This window comes from Fundulus heteroclitus, chromosome 15 (genome assembly GCF_011125445.2).
Source record: "Fundulus heteroclitus isolate FHET01 chromosome 15, MU-UCD_Fhet_4.1, whole genome shotgun sequence".
Classification (NCBI taxonomy): domain Eukaryota; kingdom Metazoa; phylum Chordata; class Actinopteri; order Cyprinodontiformes; family Fundulidae; genus Fundulus; species Fundulus heteroclitus.
Window position 1 is genome coordinate 1,687,275 of NC_046375.1, and position 21,824 is coordinate 1,709,098.

The 21,824-nt window shown below is 39.8% G+C and overlaps 1 protein-coding gene across 2 annotated transcripts in view; it reads right to left on the bottom strand.

Moving 5' to 3' along the window:
- The window catches only part of fam184a (family with sequence similarity 184 member A), a 210,500-nt gene that overhangs the window by 48,266 nt on the left and 140,410 nt on the right, over nucleotides 1-21,824 (bottom strand). For both annotated transcript variants that reach the window (XM_036147195.1, XM_036147196.1), the window contains exons 11-14: nucleotides 21,725-21,824; nucleotides 19,875-19,996; nucleotides 13,300-13,450; nucleotides 7,786-7,998 (exon numbers count right to left, since the gene is read on the bottom strand). The exon at nucleotides 21,725-21,824 is cut by the window's right edge and continues 62 nt beyond it. In XM_036147195.1, coding sequence (XP_036003088.1) covers nucleotides 7,786-7,998; nucleotides 13,300-13,450; nucleotides 19,875-19,996; nucleotides 21,725-21,824 — 586 coding nt within the window. The remainder of the gene's footprint in view (nucleotides 1-7,785; nucleotides 7,999-13,299; nucleotides 13,451-19,874; nucleotides 19,997-21,724) is intronic.

The following is a 21,824-nucleotide window of genomic DNA, read 5'->3' on the forward strand; positions in this document are numbered from 1 at the left end:
TTGATTTATTCTAAACCTTCCTGTGTCGTGTTGCAAAGCGTCATGTAACAAATGTTTTATAGGTCCCTTTGGACTTTTAAAGTGCCACCGTCGCGCGTGTCGGGGCTGAGAGGACCTTTCATTTTCCCCGCTAATCCTCATTGTCCTAAACCAACCAGCTGTGGAGCGCCGCGGCACAAGGCAGCGACTTTTAGAAGCCACTAATCTCTCTTACACATTGCCACAGATCACTGGTGCTTTTGGAGTGCGGGCCAGTAAAAACCACACCGCTTTATTCCTTTAATTAAAGGGAGCGCATTAATCTCTACTAAACGCAGTGAATCCCATAATTACTATCTGACTAGAAGGTTGGTACATTCACCTCCTCCTCTGCTCGGCTCTGCTCTGAGAGTTGGGCTGCTTGCTTCTTTCATCTCTCGTCTATTAGTGGTGTGTTGGCCGAGAATATTAAACTCAGAGGGGGGAGCAGCTCATCAACAAGTGTGAGAGAAACAGAGAGAGAGATGAGCGGCGAGTCCTCTGGCAGGCTGATGCAGCTGATTTACCACAGGTCTTAATCCTGACCCCGGGACAACTTTGCAGCAGAGCTGAAGGAACTGAGGCGAGACGGTGCGATAGCTTCCAGGGGCCGGACGGAAAGCCGGATCTTCATGCCTGAACTAAGCTGAAGGCAAAACAAGGACAAGCAGGTGTAACAAGCTCCCTTCTGTAGGCCTTAGTCTGCCCTCAAGCTGCGTATGCGTGATAATTTTCACCTCGTCCAAACTGAAACTGGAACAGAGAACATTACACGTGGAGCACCGCATGAAGATAAAGGCTTATTATTTTTTAATGTGATCTGACTGCCAAAAAAAATAAAAAATCAACAAACGACACAAGGAACGTTTTATTCACTGTTGGACTGAGATCTGATCATCAGAGGGATTAAATCAGGGGTGTCAAACATACGGCCCGCGGGCCGGATCCGGCCCGCCAAACAATTTAGTGCGGCCCTTTGGATAAATGCATTATCGTTACAAAAAAAATAATGATTTTTTCCCCCCAGTGTCCTATCTGGCAATGTGGCAATAAGAATTGTTGTCTTAATGCCAAAAAGAGCTCATCAGATTTGACTTTCACAAGTGGAGCAGTACTGCTTTTGCCATAGTGCTCCGCTTGATTTTGAATGTGAATTGTTTTATTATGATTCATGCAGGGAATATCTCAAATGATATGGACACTACAATGGGAAAGTAGGAGAGGAAAGGAAGAACAAGAAGAAAAAGGGAAAAGGTGAAAGAAAGAGGAGATAAAAGGAAGAGAATGATAAAACAATTATTGAAAAAAACATGTACTTTGTTTAATTGAAAATCTGCAGTTCCTATATTGTCCACGAGGGGCGCTGTGTTTTAATTAGCAGATTAAGCTTCAGGTGTGGAAAAATTTAAATAATTTCTTAATTTTTATCTGTTTGATGTATTTTGTCATGCAGGACAGTGTTTTTAAGTTCCAAAAAATGTGAATAAATGTTTTTCAACACTGTATAATCACTGTGGTCAGTTCTTATGCATAATGCACAAGTAAATGTTTAACTGAGTAAAAGTATTGTTGAAATGATGAGGAGGTTATTCATAATATATTGTGTAAAAGTGAAAATAATTTAATATAAAAATCAACAACAAGTCCACATTTATTAGTTCTATTTAATCTTGCAATGAGTTTACTCGTGTGGCCCTCTTGAGATCAGATTAAGCTGTATGCGTCCCCTTAATCAAAATGAGTTTGACACCCCTGGATTAAATGACACAGAAGATATTTCAAACATATTCATGTGTATAAAATGGCCACATCTGCTATTCTACTTTGTACTTCTATCAGCATTTAGACATTCGGAGATCAAAATACAGTTTGAAACATTGAGTATATTTACTCTTTATTACGGTAACGTATTCTGTATTTTGCCAGAATACGGTGATCCTAGGGCTGGACGATAATTCAATAACAATATATATTGATTGATAGACGTATATCCATGATAGAAAAAAAGGGGTTCAATAAAAAGTTCAATAGAAGAACAGTTCTTTATGCATTCTAGCCAATTATGTAGGTTAATACTACAGTCGTTACATCCTCCCAACCAATCACAACGCAGACCCAGGAACCAATCTCCGCCCCCTTCAGAGAGTTCAGAGAGCACGCGTTCTTTTTTTCTTTTTTAAAACTTGTAGTTTTGGTAAAACGTTGATTGAATAAAGGGTTGAGTTTGAGTCCAGTGTTTGTGTTCTGTATCTAAACATAGGTCGCTAAATAAAACGGCCAAATATGTGTTGTTAAATTATGTTTAACAACCAGATAAAATAATATTTTTTTAAAGTCCTGCATGTACATTTCTACAACAGCTAAAGTCAGTTCTAACAAAGGGGTAAAACTCCAGTGCACATTGTACTTTATGTCATCCGGAAAGTTTCCAAGCCTGACGCAATTTTTCATTCGGAAACTTTCTATATTAGCTTGTAATAAGATCAACCTGCCCTCTGAAATGTAGACTTATCGCCGTTAAACAATCCCTCCTTATACAACGCGCAGGCAAAATGAAGTGGAAACAAAAGAAGATAAACTGTCAGCCGCTCTCGCTGCTTCTATTTGTAGCGTTTGGTATCAGCCCGTGCGGGAACCAAAATCTGGTTAAGGTGAATGTGTGCGTGCTTGTGTTGCAGGGATTTGGAGCTACTTTATTACTCCCTGGATAGAACTTCCTGTGAACTGTGAAGAGATAACACCAGGCAATATGAACGAGGCGCCGCCATCCGCCCTAACAGGCATAAAAACACACATACACAAATCATCCTTCAAATGGCTCCACTCAGGATAATTGAGTTTTCTCTCCCCGGCGCTGCGCACAGAAATATAAACACCCCCTTCGCCATAAAAATGGGCCCCGTAAAGCTTTTAACACTCCGTTTCACTGCTTATTAACTAAGACTGGGGTGGAAGAAAGAACGCTCCAGATGATTTTTGTCATCACGAGGAGAGTGTGCGCCATGACAGAAGAAGAAAGTGCGGGAGGAGACGCAGAAGAAGAAGAAGGAGAAGCAGGATGTTTGTGAGTTTATTAGACAGAGCTGCATGACTCAAGCGCTCCTCAGATTTATGAAGTACCTGGCAGCAGCAGATCATGAGGACGCTGCTCTCTGACCCCCGTTCTCCCCAAGGCGTTCAGCCAATTACAGCATCCGGGACGAGAAGGGGACCGAAAGCCGGTACAGACGGAGGGATTAACGGCGAGGAGACGGTTCGTTCGACACATTGAAGAGCGGCGTTTTTTATTTTTTTTATTTTTGTGTGTGTTTTTTTTTTGTGCTCGCTTATTGTCGCAGGAGGCAGAGGAGAGGCAGAGCTGTCACCGTCGCTGCTCGGCACGGAGGCTGTCAGGCAGAGGCGATGCGTCAGTGCCAGTCTAACCTTGACTCTGACAAGTCCTCATTGAATTAAAATGTCAAGGAGGGCTTCCTCTGAAGAGCTTACTTCACTGCCAGAGAGAGAGAAAAATAAAAAACCCAGACAGAAACCAAACTTCCTGTAGCCTCAGTGGTTTTGAAAAGATTTGCATGTAAGAGAATTTCAAACATTTGCCAAGCACATGGGTCAAGATTACATCTAGTGTTCTTTTGACTGCTCTCTTTACGCCGTCTTGATAAAGTATTCATACCCTTAGGAGCGGTGCAGAATTGTGATAAAAAAGCAAAAGGACAATTCATTTTCTGCCAAATCAAATGTATTTTATGTAATTTTAGAGCGAGTGTCCTGCTGGAGGATGAAGCCCCGGACTCATGTCAGCAGCCGGTCACAGGTTTTCTCCTGAGTTTAGCTCCATCTCCTGAACAGCTCTGGGCGGCTTCCACGCTAAAGGCAATCATCCCCCCACAAATGGACTCTGTACCACATTCGTATATTACACGGTTTTAATAATACTCACCTGTGCACTGTGAATCGCACACTGTCTATTTTCCCTGCATAGTTTACATTTCAATTGTTTACATAAATCACAGCTGCACCTTATCCTGTAATTTACTGCAATTTACTGTAATTTTTCAAGCTGTATGCAAACGAATTTTCGTTCTGTACGCACTCTGTGCATACAAAATGACAAATAAAGTTGCTGCCTCCACATTGCATCCCCATGCACTGCAAAAACAGAACTAAAAGTAAGTGAAATTTTCTTGAAATCATTGTAAATGTCCTTGATTAGAGCAGGTAAATAAGACTATTTGCCAATAGAATAAGATTTTTCCACTTAAAATAGGAACAATTCATCTCCATCATCTTATTTCAAGTGCAGGATGTCTAATTATGTTATTTTAGAGATGAATTGTTCCTGTTTTAAGTGCAAAAATCTCATTTTATTGGCAAATAGTCTTATCTACCTGCTCAAATCAAGGAAAAATATACTCATTTCAAGAAGTCTTTACTTATTTTTAGTTCCCTTTTTGCAGTGTGGGGATTGCCCGCTCAGGGTGATTTATGGTGCATGTAGGTCAAGAGCAGGTTGGGTGAGATGCAACCAAACATGTTTGCGGTGTTCCTACGCCATTTGTAGCCAATTCCAAACAAAGCCCCTTGTGACTTTCTTTCATTCAAGGCTCTTTTCTTTAACTTGCCATATTGTCCCACATGAGCTGCTGACCTCTGCAGCTCCTCCCGAGTTACCATGGGCCTATTTTGTGCCTCACTGCTTCCTCGCCTTGCCTGGCCTGTCAGTTTAAGCTGATGTCCGGACCTGGGTAGGTTGTGTTGGACTCTTTCTCTGTGGGAGGTTCAAACCCCGGGACGTTGTTTAGACTTTAGACAGCTTTATTTGTCAGGATCTACTTGTTTCTGGATCTACTTTCTCTCTCCGCTGCGTTCCTTGGTCTTCATGATGCTGTTTGTTCTCCAACGTTCTCCAACAAACCTCTGAGGCCTCCACCGATCAGCTCCATTTATACTCAGAACTTAAATGCACGCCACACTTTTCAGATTACTAGTAGTGAGAAACTAAAACAATCTTACACCGAGGTTTGTGGTTGTAACGTGACCCAGTGTTGAAGATTCAACGAGCCTGAATCACGTCGAAGTGCATTTATCTTTATTTTGTTTGCAAAAGCAAAATCATGACTCCAGTTATGAACTATTGCTCCAAATTAAGAACCTAAAATACTTTTTTCCAGCATAAAAAGACACTTTGCCATCCCAGACCTTCCCTCCACTGACCTGAAACAACACAGCTGAGCCTAGAAGGCAGCAAACAAAAGGATTAAAAAAAAAAAACAACAACAACTGCTGCAGCCTTGTTTGTGTTGTCTGACCCTGTTTTGCAGCTAATCTGAGTCGTGAACCGAAGCCGAGCGGCAAACCAACTTACAGCCTGCATGAAAACAGATGATAACATTTTCTTTAAGAGAGCAGGGCATGCCAGAAAACGCTGCTTAATGTACTAATGGCGACATTATGGAGCATTGTATTTAGCTTTGCCTTAATGAAACCCAGCTGTGTGAAATTTGTAAATAACACCCTAAATGCCCCACTAAGACGAAGGAACGCATGTTTTACTAAAATCCCCGCAGTTCGGTGAATCCCATTTAATGGAGGTAAAACCTACAGTATGTTGTCTCTGATGCCACAACATTATTTGCAACCAATTCATCAAATGATTTAACATCTCAGTTAACTACTTGCTTCTGGGTTAGACCGATTAAAGAGGGGAAATGTAAAAAAACAGAAAGCCAATTAAAGAAATAAACATATTAATTAACATAGTGATGCCTGGGATTTAAAGTCATTACGAACAGTGAGAGGTTTTCACAGCCTGACGTGTGCTGAGGCTTCTCTCACACCGCAACGGAACATTACGCCATATTTTTTATTTCAAGTGGAGCCCTACCTATGTTGATAGGATTTTCTGTAGATTGGATTTTAGTACAAAATAAATTACAAATACAGGTAAAAATAACTACGCTGTGATTTTGTAGTTAAAAATGTGACCAATGTTACAAAAACCATGGAAACTACTTCACATGGAGAAGTGTTGTTTTAATAAACACTTAGCAGAGGCGGTCACAAGTCAGTTTTCCTAAGTCTGTCTCTCATGAGTGAAACAAATATCTTCTCCGTAAACCCAGTAGACCCAAAGCTCATGACCTCGTGACCCCCCCCCCCCCCAGGATCTCTTATCAGAGTGGCTCCAAAATAACTGCATAACTCTGAATTACACCAAGACTGTCTCCATGTGTTTCTCCCTTAAGAAAATTACAAACAATGAACTCAAAATAATTATTAATCAACATGAAATAAAGCCCGGCTGCTGAATTTAAGTATCTGGGGGTAGTTTTAGATTCAAAATTGAAATTTGATGCCCATATTAAGAAAATGCCGAAAACTATAAAGACAAATATAAACTGCTTTCGAATGATTCGACCATGTGTATCAAATCAAGCTGCACAAGTATATTTACATGCAATGATTTTATCCCATATGTCTTATTGTTCCATCGTTTGGGCCCGGGCCACAAAGTCTGTTTTAAAACCTTTTCTCTCACTTTACAAACAAGCACTAAAAATATTCGATCAAAAACCGGTGAAGTGGCATCACTGCAAAATTATTAAAAAAATACAACATGATGACATTTGAAAATTTTATAAATTTCTCATTTTTAAAAGCTATTTTTAAATGCCTTAATGGTCTTGCCCCTGAAGTAATCTGTAAATTTGTTTTAAAGTATCTCAGTGAAAACATCACATTTATGGAACTCTTTGCCTCTGGAGCTTAAGTCACAGACTGATGTTCGACTTTTCTCCACAAGATTGAAAAAATGGCTCAAAGACAATCAAAAGTGTGAGCACTAAACTGGCTTGTATTGTATTGTTTGTTTTAACTTCTCTTGTTTTTTTATGCATTTGTGTGTCGTTACTAACCTCCCTCCCCCTTAATGCTTACACCTTTTAAAAGCCTAACCAGGGACGAAGGCTGCAAATTAGCCCATGGCTACAAGCCTTATGTACTTGGACATCGGCCACCTGTTTGCACTGCAAAAACAGAACTAAAAATAAGTAAATTTTTCTTGAAATTAGTGTATTTATACTTTATTTGAGTAGGTAAATAAAATAATCTGCCAGTGGAATAAGATTTTTGCACTTAAAATAGGAAGAACTCATTTACATCACCTTATTTCAAGTGCATTATATCTAATTATCTTATTTTAGGGGTAAAAATACTCTTATTTACCTGCTCAAATCAAGCTCAAATCAAGGACAAATGCACTAATTTCGAGAAAATATTACTTATTTTTAGTTCTGTTTTTGCAGTGTGGTTGCAATGTTTAATTGTACTGTCCCTGTCAAATAAATAAATAAATAAATAAATAAAAAACAAAGCACATGTAGACTGGTTGGGCAAACTCCCATGTCCCTTCCAGAATCCTGCTGAGGGTATAGAGCTGATCCAGTGTTCCACGGCCAGGACGTGGTTGTGTATGCTAACTTGTTAAATGCAAAGAAAGGTAAGGGAATAATGTTAAAGAAAGGTACGAGTCACTGAGCTGTGAATACTGCACCGCTGAACAAATTATGGCTTTTAGTTGTGTTTTGAGGCGATTTTCTAACCACTAAAAGATTAGTTAGATCACCCTGTATTGCAGGTTTAGTTCTGGTATTTCCAGGTGAGGTATGTTAGCAGACATGCATGCATGATAAAGCATGGTAAAGGGCCTTAATGAGACGTACGGCGTGTTTTAACTTGCTTCAATCTTTTTGAAGTTTGCCCTCCACCAACCTTCAGGTCGCGTTGCCTGGTGTGCTCCATGTCCTGCATGGCGCTGCGGTGGGCTTCCTGCAGACGCTGCTGCCGCCTCTGGTGCTCCGTCTGCAGCTCGTCCAGCTGCATCCTCAGGTGTTCCCTCTCCTGGCTGAACTGGTGCTGCAGCTGCTGCAGCGAGGACTGCGACTGGGACAGCTGCATCTCCAGGCTCTGCTTCAGCAGCGATATCTGCAGGGAGACAGGCCGAGTGAAACACACCGCACTGGACAACACCGCGGTTTTTTCAATCGGTAAAAAAAACTAAAATACTGCGTTTCATCAGCGTAAAGAAAATTTAAGACTGGTTTATCCAGCAGGATCAGTTTGGTTAAAACATTTCTTTTGTGTCTCAAAGCTTGGAGCAAAAGAGCTTTTGGCTTTATGCAAATAACTCTGAGTTCATGGCAATACATAACAAACTGAAGGCGCATCGCAATGAATGGCACGCTAAAATCCATTATTGCTAGGAAGCAGAACGACTCGGTAGATTAGTCGGTCTAGACAGATTGCAAAAAGCATGGTGAATGCATCTTTGTCTGATGATAAACCTAACCTTGGAGAAGCTGCTAACATAACAGCCATTTCAAAACCCGGGGACCGGTAGAAAAAATGTAAGTAACTTATTTTTGAGCAAGTTGTGCATCGCGTTAACAGTTTGTGTGACATTCCTGGATGCAACATGGGATTAGGAAGACTTATTACGAGCATGAAAGGTCCCCCGTGTTAACCACAGCTGCTGGGATGGGATGTTATTCTGTATGTGTGTTTCTGGGTTGAGTTACTGAGTCTGGTTTCATACTACAGGGATAACGACTGCTTCTGCAACATGGAAATTAAACGCAACAAAAACAGCAGTCCACATGGGGATGCTTTATCTTTATTACCCAGTGTAATTAATTCATTTTTAATTCGGCGTTCCGTGCTCATTAGGCTTCCCTTTTAAGTCTCGCTCAACAGATGTGACATATCTTAACCCACAGCGAAACTATATTTGCTGAGGTGAAAGCTGATCGCAGAGACGAAACAACGCAGGCAGCTGTGATTTATTGTCTTCAGACCAGCGGCGATAGAAAGTACACCCCGTTTTCAGTTCTAGAGTTTAACACAGGGTGATGAATGACCTGGTTTGTACCGGGCTGTAAAATAAGTCAAAACACAACAGATCTGACGCTGTTATTATTTATTATTTACATGAATGATGGAAAAAAGTAGAAAACTAAGTGCCCCTCATTACGAGGGGTGTAAATCACAAGCTTTATTACAACATGGTTTTATATTGATGTTCTTGGATGATGATACCATATTTACTGATATCACAAAGCCTGTTACAATACGATTTCAATTTAATTAAATTTACAACTCTGTGATAAATATGATGCAATATCATCTAACATAATTATTTACATTGATATCAACTCACAAAAACAAAAAATAAATATAAATTTACCATTTTATCTCTAAGCTCTCCAAGGTATCAGGTATTCTTCTAATTATCTACTGCTCACTTTAGTCTCATGCTTTGTGATTTTCAAAATAAAGGCGTATTTTAAAAATAACGATATGGATCCATGTTTTCATTTTTGCATCAATGTAATTGGATTGTTCATTATTTAATTGATATATCGATGTGGACTGCTGTGTTTTTACACCTCTACTCATTAGGCTACAGCTTGCAGGACCACATTCAGCGGCAATAGGTTGAGATAATTTAAGCTCATTCTTCTTCACAGCAATGAACTGAAGGAAATCGGTCAGTGGACGGCTCTCTTCAGGTCCCACCACTGCTTTTCAAGCAGGCTGAGGTCTGAGAATCTTGATTCTTTACTTTTTCAGTTCCTCTATTGTAGATTTGTCGCTGTTTTTGGGATCATGGTCATGTTGGTGATCCAGCGTGGATCAAGCTTCAGCTGTCGGGACAGAGGAGCTCATGAAGGGGAAACAAGCCTCTGACATCGTGCATAGCTATCAGTATGTGGTATTTCTAATTGTTTTAGTGTTTGTTTGTTTGGTTTTCAAGCATGGTGCTGTGAGTTATTCTCAAATGTGTCGACGTTGGTCTCATCTGTCCAGAGGCTGTTGCCCCCGACCTGTCTCAGATGGAGCGCTTGGTTTGTCTGACCGTGTGTTGAACTTGCTAGAAGGTGCACTCCTAGGTAGATTTTCAGCTTTTATAAATAGTTTTAACTCGTAATTAATCTCTCTTAATGCAGAGGGATGCACTTCATGCTGTTAATGGGCAGCAACAGCTGCTTTTCTAATGTTATTGCTGATGTCTTGCTACCTCGGCATTGTGTTAACACAGATGTGTGCTCCACACCTGGAAACTGTCCAAAATCCCATGTTTCTAAAGAGATGTTCCCTCTGATGATGATCCAGCTAATAACAAGTATTTATTTGGCCGGACCTGGCTGCTATTATCCCTCTTAAAGGTGCATATCCACGTTATTTGACTAAAATTTATATGACACTAGCTCACCCTGGTTGCATACAAAGTTTTTCTGAAAGTTTTTATCACATCCTGCTGGCGTATTAGTTGTTATTTAATGATTTACGCTTTGTTTTTGCTCAGTTTGTTAGTAAATAAAGCCCTTCGCGTTTATTTGTAATAACAAAGGAAGTATGACACTGCAGCTAACGGCTATTAGCATCTCCCAGCGATATAATGGAAACAATGAGTGGTCCAAGATCCAGTGTAAAAAAAACAAAAACAAAAAAAAACATATGATACCAAGATGGGAAAGACTGGAATGTCTCTGGGAATACAGTCTGATGTTGGTGTTCACTGAAGAGGAAGCTAAAGCTGCCAATGTTCAGACTGACGTGAGTAAACGTCATTATTAATACTGTGATAATAGCAATGCTCTTCTTAGCCTCTACAGTCTTAAGTACAAACAACATTATAAATAGATCGATTGATTGATTTGGCTCTTATCTTGATTTTGTGTCCCTGTTTCCGTTTATGAACGGAAATTTTCTTTCTCTGTGATGTTCTGATATGAGGCTCTTAAAGTTGTTGTAGATCGTTTTATTTAATTAATAATGGTTGTTCTACGATCACGCTGAGCTGCTGCTTTACTGTGAGGCATAGCAGAGGATCAGGCTCGGCCTGGCATCATTGAGTAGTGATTTATTATATTATTTTAGTTTAGTCGCTATCTGAATTTCTGATCTGTGTTCTGTGGTACTGCCTGTAGATGGCGCTGTTTATATCTACTCATTTCGCCCGGTGCTGGGCCTCATAAAGCATCAAAAAGGACCATCAAAACACTATAAGGATTATCTTATTTTATCATGATCAAATGGTTTTTCGTATTTTTCTATAAGCATATAAAGTGGCTATGTACCTTTAAATCCTATCAAACCAACATGGATGGCTTTTCTATTTAGGTTTTTCTTTTCCCCTGCATTGTCTACATTGTTACATTGTCTTACATCTTTTACATTTCAATTGTTTGTTTACATAAATTGCTGCTGCATCTTTACCCTGAAAATTAGTGCAATTTACTGTGATTTTTCAAGCTGTATGCAAACGAAATTTCGTTCTGTACGCACTTTGTGCATACAAAATGACAAATAAAGCCGTCTATGTCTATGTCTAAATAAATAACGACAATGTAGAATTTGTTGTGTTTCTTTGTTCCCTTGAAGTTAGCTTTGACTAAGATCTGTTTTGTCACATCTTGAATCGGTCGTATGAAAAATATGAAGACCACCTATAACAGTCTTTGTGTCCTCATACATATTTGGAGATGTACATTTTTAGTAAAAAATGTACATAATGCTCAATAATTCAAGTAAAATAATCAATTAATACAAACAGGAAAAAAAAGGTCATAAAAAAGACTTTTTGTTCTCTGTCATTTTTCTCTTCATAGAAGGTACACCTGGTCCGGCGTTCTGTTAGCTGTGACATCATCCAGGGGAAATGATCATCCACTATTACTATATAACATAGAAAGTACTCCTAGGTCAATGTGAGCTTCTGAGCTTTCTGTGTCTCTGCTCTGTCTTCTCTAAGCCCCAGTGGGTCGAGGCAGATGAGCGTTCACACTGAGCCTGGTTCTGGTTCTGCTGGAGGTTCTCCTCCCTGTTAAAGGGGAGTTTTCCTCTCCACTGTCGCTTCATGCATGCTCAGTATGAGGGATTGCTGCAAAGCCATCAACAATGCAGACGACTGTCCACTGTGGCTCTACGCTCTTTCAGGAGGAGTGAATGCTGCTTGGAGAGACTTGATGCAACCTGCTGGGTTTCCTTAGAGAGGAAACTTTCTGACCAACCTGGAGGATCTGATGGAATCTGACTTTGTAAAATGTCTTGAGATGACATGTGTTGTGAAATGGTGCTATATAAATAAAACTGAATTGAATCGAACCTCCTGGATCGAGTCGAAGCCCAGATCGGCGTCACTTTGAGATGCAGTGGAGTGACTTAAAACGAGCTCTAGATGTAACTAAAACTAATCTCAAAGCTGAGTGAGGCTCGTGACAGAGTCCCTCAGATCGAAGTCAGAGACGACTGGTGACTTTTAGGGGGTAGGGTCTCCTACCCACTTCCTGCCCAATAAACCAGTTTGACAGCAAGGTTATTTTTTGTATTTAAATGGCAGTTAAATCACTTTTTCCACCAGAGACAAATAAAAAAAACAGTTTAGACATCAATATGTAATTATTTCTTTATGAAAGGACTGAATATTTATTAGGGTGTCCTAATTTTTCCACACGACTGTCTATGAACGGACTAACTGAGCTGCAGTTTATGTCGAGTTTGCTAACCGACGCTCTTCTTTTCCTAAACGTCACATCAGCTCATGCATCAGGGCGCCGCTGCCATCACTTCCATCTGTTAAAATACAGGTCATTAGATTTTCTAAACAGCGCCCTGTCTGTCAGAGCGCATCCATCCTCGGGCTGACGGCTGATCCGATTTAGCCTCAGATTAAATAAATAGTTTAGCTGACCGTGTGGCGCGGGGAGACGCCATCAGTCACTGACAGCAGGAGTCTGCGCTACCGTCGGCGGAGATGAACTTTCCTCGTGCCGCAGAGACGCAGACTCTACGGCGCAGTGATCGAGCAATGTGTGGCTGAGTCTGTGAGTGAAAGCAACAAGTCAGTCCAGCACAGACTTCCAGTCGCAACATGAGCTCTGCAGAGACGTCGCTGCTCTTATTGTTGTCCTTATCTTTCCCCGCAGCCTGTTCACTGTCTCTCACTGCTGCTATATTTACAGCCATTCAGCTCCAGCAAATCAGGGTTTTCCTGTAAAAACAGACGTGGTGGTTGTAGGTTGAGGATTAAACTTCCCTTCTCAATGAAATAAACATCTGTTCCACAGATCAAGGAGCAATATTTATGCCTTTTCTCTTTTCACATCAGCTTGCTGGGGTTTTTCATCCCAACATGGAGCCAACCGGTTCTCCTGCTCCCTGAGAATTTAAAGAGGATGAGGAAGACTTGGACGAAGGGCAGTCACGATGTACACCAAGTCGCACCTGTTCCAGCAGGTCCTCCACCTTCCTCTGCCAGCTCTCCCTGGCGTTGTTCAGCTCCTGCTCCTTGCTTTGTGTCAGCTGAGCCAGAGCTGAAGCCTTGTCCTCCTCGTGCTCCTCTCTCAGCTCCTCGCGCAGCTTCTTGCACTCCTGCCTGTAAGAAGAAGGAAAAACCTATTTAGAAATCCTGCGTTGACACCCCAACAGGGTCAAACAGTCGGTTAAAACAGAAGAATACAAAACATTACATGTGTTTTAAGGAAATAACCACTGTTTTGTCACCTTTTCTCCCGTTTAATGTTTTGCCTCTTTCTCTTCCTTTTTTTTGTCTTTTACCTTTCCGTTTGTGTCCGTTGAATATGAAATAATCACAAAATAATATCCAATCCAAGTTCTTTTGCATATATAATAATAATGCATTTTATTTCAAGCGCCTTTCAAAACACTCAAGGACACTGTACAGGTAAAAAAAATAAGTGGTAAAAGCAACATCGTCATAATTAAAAAAAACAACACCAACTACACACAGGAAAGTAACAGAAATTTATACTCAAAAGGCAATCTTGAACATGTGGGCTTTGAGTTTTGGTTTGAACAATGTGTGAGTATATATATATATATATATATATATATATATATATATATATATATATATATGTAGACACAAAACTAGTGTTACTGTAAAGCAATCTCTATGCAACTGAAGTGTTTTTTAAAATGTTTTTTTTTAAGCTGATCTGAGAGTCTGGGAAATTTTGATTAGTAAATTATGACTTCCTGTTTCCTCGTGGTATAAATATGATCTCCAAAGGGTGATTTCACACCAACTCTGTTTTCCTATGTTTTATTTAGTTCCAATTGTCCTACATTTTATTCCAACAGTATTTTTAACTGGCTTTTATTTCCCTATGTTTTAATCATGTAAATCACTTTGCGTTGTCCTTGTACTGAAATGTGCTATAAAAATAAATTTGCCTTGCCTTGTGTAAATATGTAAAAAGGCAAGAGGACCTTGGCTAAGAGAGGCGTACATAAAAACTATCAGACACTTCCTCCAGGAGGCATTCAGAGAAAACACCTGTATGAATGTAAATGTGCAGAGCTTCCTAAACTCTACGATGACTTTAACTGCGGGCTTTGGTCAGAGTGGACTAAAACCGAGCCTTTAGACAGCAACAGACCCAGTGGGATAAATATTGTTTGTGGAAACTGCCCAACGTTAGTAACTGTGGGGAATTAGTGATGATTCAGGCCATTTTTATCTTCTAGATCGTCTGGGAACTTTGGACACTTTGAATATACCAAGACAATATAAATAAATATGTGGTGGAATGGGTCACCATTGGCTCTTTAAACAGTTGAATGATCCAAACCATCTGATCAGATCAACACAGAAATGTTTCCCAGAAACAAGAATCTTAATTTCACATGTTTATCTCTATCTCTTGAATCCTAGAAGATAGTAGAGTAGAGTAGCTCTGGTACTCTGGATTATCTACACTGCAAAAAGGGAACTAAAAATAAGCAAAATTTTCTTAAAATTAGAATATTTGTATTTGATTTGAGCAGCTATATAAGACTATTTGCCAATTGAATGAGAATTCCTACCCCTAAAATAAGATAATTAGACATCCTGCACTTGAAATAAGGAGATGAATTGTTCTTATTTTAAGTGCAAAAATCTTATTCAATTGGCAAATAATACGATTTACCAGCTCAAATCAATGAAAAAGACACAAATTTCACTTTTAGTTCCCTTTTTGCAGTGCAGAGAGATTGCTCAAGCAGGAATGATCAAAGATGTTTTAACCCTCATAAACATTAAAGATAAAGTGTTGCCCTATTGGCTAAAGGGGATTGTGCAAAGGTATTATCAACAGTGGTAATGATGGATGTGGTTGAGATTTGGTAAAACAGAATAAAAATCTTATGCGTGGGTTTTTCTTGAAACGCTTTTTCTGTTTTATGTTCTTTTTTTGAATGGATATGCAGTAATGGATCACTATCCTGTAACTGGGCTACAGCTGAGACTCATCCAGAAGTTTGCTGCGAAGGTAAAAGTGCCTCAGAAAGCTTAATGACCCCCTAATGGCAGCAATAAATTGTCCAGTGCCGTTAGACCCCAGCATAGCTTTTACTGGGTGACCATCTCTCTTTACGCTTCTGCTCCCACCTCCGCGCCTCACCTCATAGATGAGTGTGTGTCTCTGCACGCTGTCAATGTAATAGCTGAGTGGGAGTTGAAATGGCAGCTGTTAAATGGAGTATCCAGGCAAACACCTTTTATTTTTTTATTTTTTTGTCACTCTGAGCTAGAAAGTGCCAGACTGAAAGCGGGATCTCACACAAACGCACAGAGAAACGTGCAGGAATAAGCATACGGGGCTCCTGGAGCTGCAGATCAGACGGTCACGTTCACGATGCTGCAGCCTGACACGTGCCGCCACCCGTGTTTCCATTTAGAAGAAAGAGCAGAGAGTCGCAGGCGTCAGCGTCTCTCTCCCTTCATCACGCTCACACACAATTATTGGAGCTCTGAAGATCTTTGGTGTCACTCATAAACTGCGCTTTATACGATCTGCTGGGCAGGAGCGGGGACGATGGAAGGAGATTAAATTAATGGAAGCTGTAGAATTGGACGGCATCCCCCAGGGGTGTGTTCTCTCCCCACTCCTCTTCTCACCAATACTGAATGTGCACCTTGTTGCTACAACGTTCACATAAAACAATACATTGAATGTTTTTATTTTTATTACTTTTTTATTCATTTTAATTATATAATTATATAATTAAGTACTGATCTAAAGTAATTTTATCCAACTTTTCTAAAGCTACAACTAGAATAACTTCTTTTGTTTCATTGTAATAAGAACAAGCGAAGTAAATCATTGATGAAACTTCTTTAGTTTCACTGGAACAGCCATCACTAATTGTTTCTATTTATAATAACAAATAAATACTCAGGGATTTCTGATCTAAAGTAGTTTTGTCCAACTTTTCTAAGAGCTACAATTAACTAGACTTTGTTTCATTGTAATAAACTAGTTAAAGCTACAACTTAGGGTCTCCGACCTGACACTACAGCTAAATTAGGAAGCAGCAAAGTAAAGGAAAAGCGCAGTGAAGATGATGTGTGTTAGTGTAGGTGAACTGTCTCAGATAGCCGCTGCAGCCATAGTCATTGACAGTGATGGAGCGTTATCAGGCGGTTCAGCAGCGCTCTGTTTCAGGTCACAGATGTCACAGAGAGTATTATTTACATGACATCCAGGAGAATTAAGATATTTGGCCTGTCGAGGCCGACACGGCAAAGCTAGATTCTGATAATAGCATTTGTTTTCGACCAGCCAGACTCAAATTTTTCTGTCTGCCGTAAAGTCTCACTGGATCTTTGTGGTCATTCTGCCAAAGCCGAGCTTCCAACTTCTCCAAGATCAGGGGTGTCAAACTCATTTCTATATGGGGCCACTTTGGCGTCATGAAGTCATCAAAAGGGCCGGTTGCACGTGCATAGACGATCCTTTTCATTTCATAATTTCCTTCCAGTTTACATAGAAGTATAAAAAACATACAGTAACATAAAAGTAGCACCCTTAGGCCCAGTTTATACAGTTTGTCTGCAAAAAAAAGGTGATACTGGGGTGAGTTACACTTTAAGTTCATCATTCTGCATCACTTTTTCTCCTTCTAGACATTTCTGGGTTGTTTTAATGTGTTGTGGGAAAACTGACATCTAGTGGCAGGATGCTCTTACTACACAGTAAAAAAACAAAAAAAACATGCCCTATAGGAGGCACAGTTTTAGCCACTTTATACACTTTAAAAGGATATATGCCTCTAATTTATGACACAATATGCCTTTTTTTTGGCTCTTGAGGGCCAGATAATTTACCTCGACGGGCCGGATTCGGCCCGCGGGCCTTGAGTTTGACACCTGTGATCTAATCCATCCCGCCAGCAGTTTCAGGGTTCTACTCACACAGCATTTCTGTCTGAGTGCTGGTAGCGGTTTTCACAATTTATTGATAGTCCAGGTAATCACCAGCCCCAAAAAGCTGAGATTGTTATCATTAGTACAATTTTGAACATCCTTGACCAACAAAATGTACAGACACACTTTCCTCCTTCAAACAGTCCGCCGTGTGTCCAGCTGTAAATGTCACCAGGGTTCTAGTCTTCTCATTGAGGAAATTTGATCAATTGCTTTGAGAGTCCAGCTGACCAGATCCGTTATTTACAATTCAGAAGATATGTAAAAAGAGGCTTTAAAATGATTGATAGAAGCAGAAGCAGCGCAGATAAAGGGGCAATTTTAATTTGTTCCTAGGTGGTCGGTTGATCATTAAACATGGAATTAAAAAAAAGCAGATGGTGATGTTATTTTAAATGTAGCATAACCTGTCCTGATGCAGTTAAACACTGTGAATTTCACAACCCTTGATCCCAATACACATGCAATAATAATAATAATAATAAGAAAGTATCAGAAGCAAAGCATAAACCTCAACGATAAGACAGGACTTGATGTTGCACTAAATCCCCTTCATTTCCTCACGTAACCCAAGTTTTAATATGTCAACATACTTGCCAGGATGGGAAAAGGTGTGACAGCAGATTAAGGACGTATGTTGCAGAATTTACAGTTTGCTACTTTGTCAGATTAGCTACAGTTTAATTTAAGCCTACTTAGCTTTTATGTGCCTGGCATGTCTTTGATGTCTTCAAATCGTTTTTTTATTAGATATACCAAGGACTAGTTTCAAACACTGGGGGTGATCAGGCTTTCTCAGCGGCAGCATCCACACTCTGGACCCAGCTCTAGGCTCTAGCATGCCTCCAAGTCTTTTAATTAAATCTCAAAACTTATTTTTTCAGGTTGGAAAGCAGCAACCCGAGATTTTATAGTGTTTAGCCAGCTATAATGGTTTTACGCTCTGTTTGGGTTATCTCTGTACGTTTTTCAGTTGATTAAGCCATGGTGTCAGGTCTCATTTTTCTTTTTTCCATAGTTATTGATCACCTAACTATCTTGGACTGAAAGTTCAATAAGCAGCCAAATATTTCTCCGCTGAACAATCCAGAAAACCAGACCAACTCTCCTGCTGTTTCCATAACTTCGAGCCTTCAGTGTGCTGAGGTGAGCAAATCTTTATCATTGCAGACAGAAAGCAGACTTGGGATTATGTAACATTATCTAAACATAGCTGCAACATTTGAATAGCATCTGGACACATTTCTCATGTTAGAACCATTGTGCTGTATATCTGATTTCTCTGAGCTGCGTTGCTAATGCTACATAATGTGTAGATTTGATTTAGCTGGAGTGCCAATTGAGGACGCAACAGTATCACTGGGGTAAAAATTAAATGGTGGAAGGATTTTTATTTTTTTAAGCTGAATTTCTTCATTAGCTACCAAAAGGTAAGGCAGATCTACAGTATCGTAATAGTGGTATTAAGAAGTCACATCAAAGTTTATTTCTTTAGCACAATAATGACAGCAATAGTTATATACGTTTAAAATCAGAGTGTTAGGGTTTTCCCCCGGGACAAGCTGTCAGTCCATCACAGGCTAACGCTACACACACACATTACAGTGCAAAATTTTCCCAACATGTATGTTTCTGGACTATGGGAGGAAGTGGGGAGTGAACTGTGATAAGAGATTCCTTGGCATTGAACCCTGAAATTCGTCACAAATGTAAAATACACCGCGGTCTATAAAGATGAATAGAGAACATTTTACAACCAAAATGTTAAATGCCAGCTCCACTTTTATCCTAACTCTCTTCACAAACATCAAACACAACCCAAACAGCAGGAAGGGAAAATGGATGCAAGCTGCATCTCTTCTCTGTCCCTTTCTGACATTAATGTCACATTACAGCTGTTATTTCTGCATTACTGCAGTTTCAAATGAGTTATTTTCTTTTGCCACCTTTCATTTGTTGTTTCCACAGAAAGTATTTATTTAAACAGTGAATTGGCCATTTAGTCAACATTTAGTGGGATAAATATTTATAGCTGAAAACCTTTGTGGTTGCTTTAAACTCTAAACTTTTGATAAGATTTGAAAAAAAAAAAGAACTGCATATAATGACACTTGTGTGGTAGTTTTCATCCATTTATACTCGTATTCATTAGAGTCCAAAGTGACTTAAGCATCAAAAGTACAAATAGATATTCAAGTATGAAAACTTTTGACCACTTGGATCGTTTTATAGCTGTTTAATGTGTTGAAAACTCTGAGTGATTTACTAGTTTTCATTTTTTACTGTGTGAAAAGTTTAAAAAGAAGAGAGTTTCCTTCAATTCGACTTTTTGCAAATTTTAACATCAGAGGTCAAACGTTGGTTTATAGACTGGATCGAAGTGAAAAGCTGCAGAACCCACTAAGGTTAACACAGCTTCATACTGAGAACCTAATTAGCTAAGGAGCTGACTGAGCATGCTCAGTTGATGCTGCAAACTGAAAAATGCTTTAATGCGTCATGTATTTCTCACTGCATGCTTTGAACTGTGTAAAACCAGCATGGCGAATGGCCAGTGTGCATGTGAGACCCACATGCACAGACTCACCGCAGCGTTTCGGTCCATTTGAGCTCCAGCTCCAGGGCCTGCTTGTCCATCTTATGCTTTTCTTCTTCTTTGGTGGTAATGAGTTTGGCTTCATGGTGGCGTTTTTGGGTTTCCAGCTCTCCCTGGGGAACAAGCAGATGCACCTCCTAGTTAGCATTTTACTTGTGAATTTATGCTTATATTGATCATTTTTCTTTTTGAGTAGCATGACAGCATTTACCTAATATAATAGCAACCTAGAATCCTTGCTAAAAAATATTGATTTTATGCATTAAAACCTGATGCAGAATTCCTGAGCCTTTTTTAGAGAGTAAACTTTCATCCAAATGTTGAGAGTTTTAGCTTTGTCAAGAAGCGCTCCTTGTTTTATCTCAAAGGCTTTACATATCGGGACATTATAAACAATCTGATGTTTCAGGTTCCAACAGAAATTACATCCAACTCCAAGTGTGCAAAAACAGAAATAAAGCCAAAAGTGAAACATCCACGATGGCTGCTTCTTCAGCGTTTAACAGGGGACGTCAGATTCAATCAGAGTCATTCATTATTTAGGAGCCAACAAGAGTTTATTCTGTTGGCTGACCTAAAACATACAGATGAGGGGTTAATACTGTACAACGCTAAAAGATATCAGCGATTACCTTTGAGAAGCAACTGTTGCTGCCCATCAACCCCCATTCTCATTCTACTGAGAAAAAGCTTACTCAGAAAAGGGAAAGTTGTAGGATAGCTGCCGATCTTCTCAGGACTGGACGTCCCGATAAATTCACGCCACGTTTAGACCTTGCAATGCTTGGAGGAACAAACCCAGCGGCTCCATCTCAGAGTCTGAAAGCCTCAGCTTGTGTGTTAAATACTAAAGCTTGTTCTCAGATGGAAGAAACTTGGGTTAGCAAAGCTGGATCACTTCAGAAACCGTCCTTTTGACATTTGGGACCAAAATACAGATGTTTGGTAATAATGTACAGCCCCATGTCAAACACAGATGTCAAACACAGCGTCGGATGGCCGAGGATTGTGGGTAGTTTACCAGCCACAGGACCTGGGCTCCTTGCTGTCATTAGGGAGATTGCGTATCTCTTTGTATATTAAGTGTTGTAGAATAAATAGTGAGGCAATCTATGTGAGCTAAAGCTGGGACAGAACTGTGTCATCAACAGGATAATCATCCAAAACACAGCAACAAATCCACCACAGAACGATTGAAGTAATACAGAATAATTCTGCACTGCAAAAACGGATCTAAAAATAAGTAAAATGTTCTTAAAAGTTAGTGTATTTGTCCTTGATTTGAGCAGGTAAAAAAGATATTTGCCAATGGAATGAATATTTTGACCCCCAAAATAAGATAATTAGACATCCTGTACTTGAAATAAGGTGATGGAGATGAGTTGTTCCTATTTTAAGTGCAAAAATCTTATTCCATTGGCAAATAATCTTATTTACCTGCTCAAATCAAGGACAAATACACTAATTTTAAGAACATTTTACTTATTTTAAGTTCCGTTTTTGCAGTGTGTTGCAATGGCCTAGTCAAAGTCCAGAGCTCAAAGCTGTACAGGGACCTGAAGAAGCGAGGTACCAGAGGAGAGTGAGCCCAGTTTGGGATCATTTCATTTGAATCACAAACAGCTTTTTAATGATGGATTCATTGTTGTTTAATAAATAATGACTTAAAATATGTTATTATAAGTCTTTTTATATACCTGACTATATTTTTAATGCATTTTAAAACCTGGTAAAGACATAATCCTTTTCATTATGTCCTGATCCATTCATGTCTAGATTTTTTTTGACCCTATAAAAGTATATTGGAGTGGATTTTAAGAGCGTTTAGCTTAGGGGCCGACCTGCAGCGCAGTCAGCAGGTTGCTGGTCTCTCTCAGTCGGGCCCGGGTGGCGTCCAGCTCCTCCAGCAGTTTGTCCTGCGCCTCCTTCAGAGTCGAGATC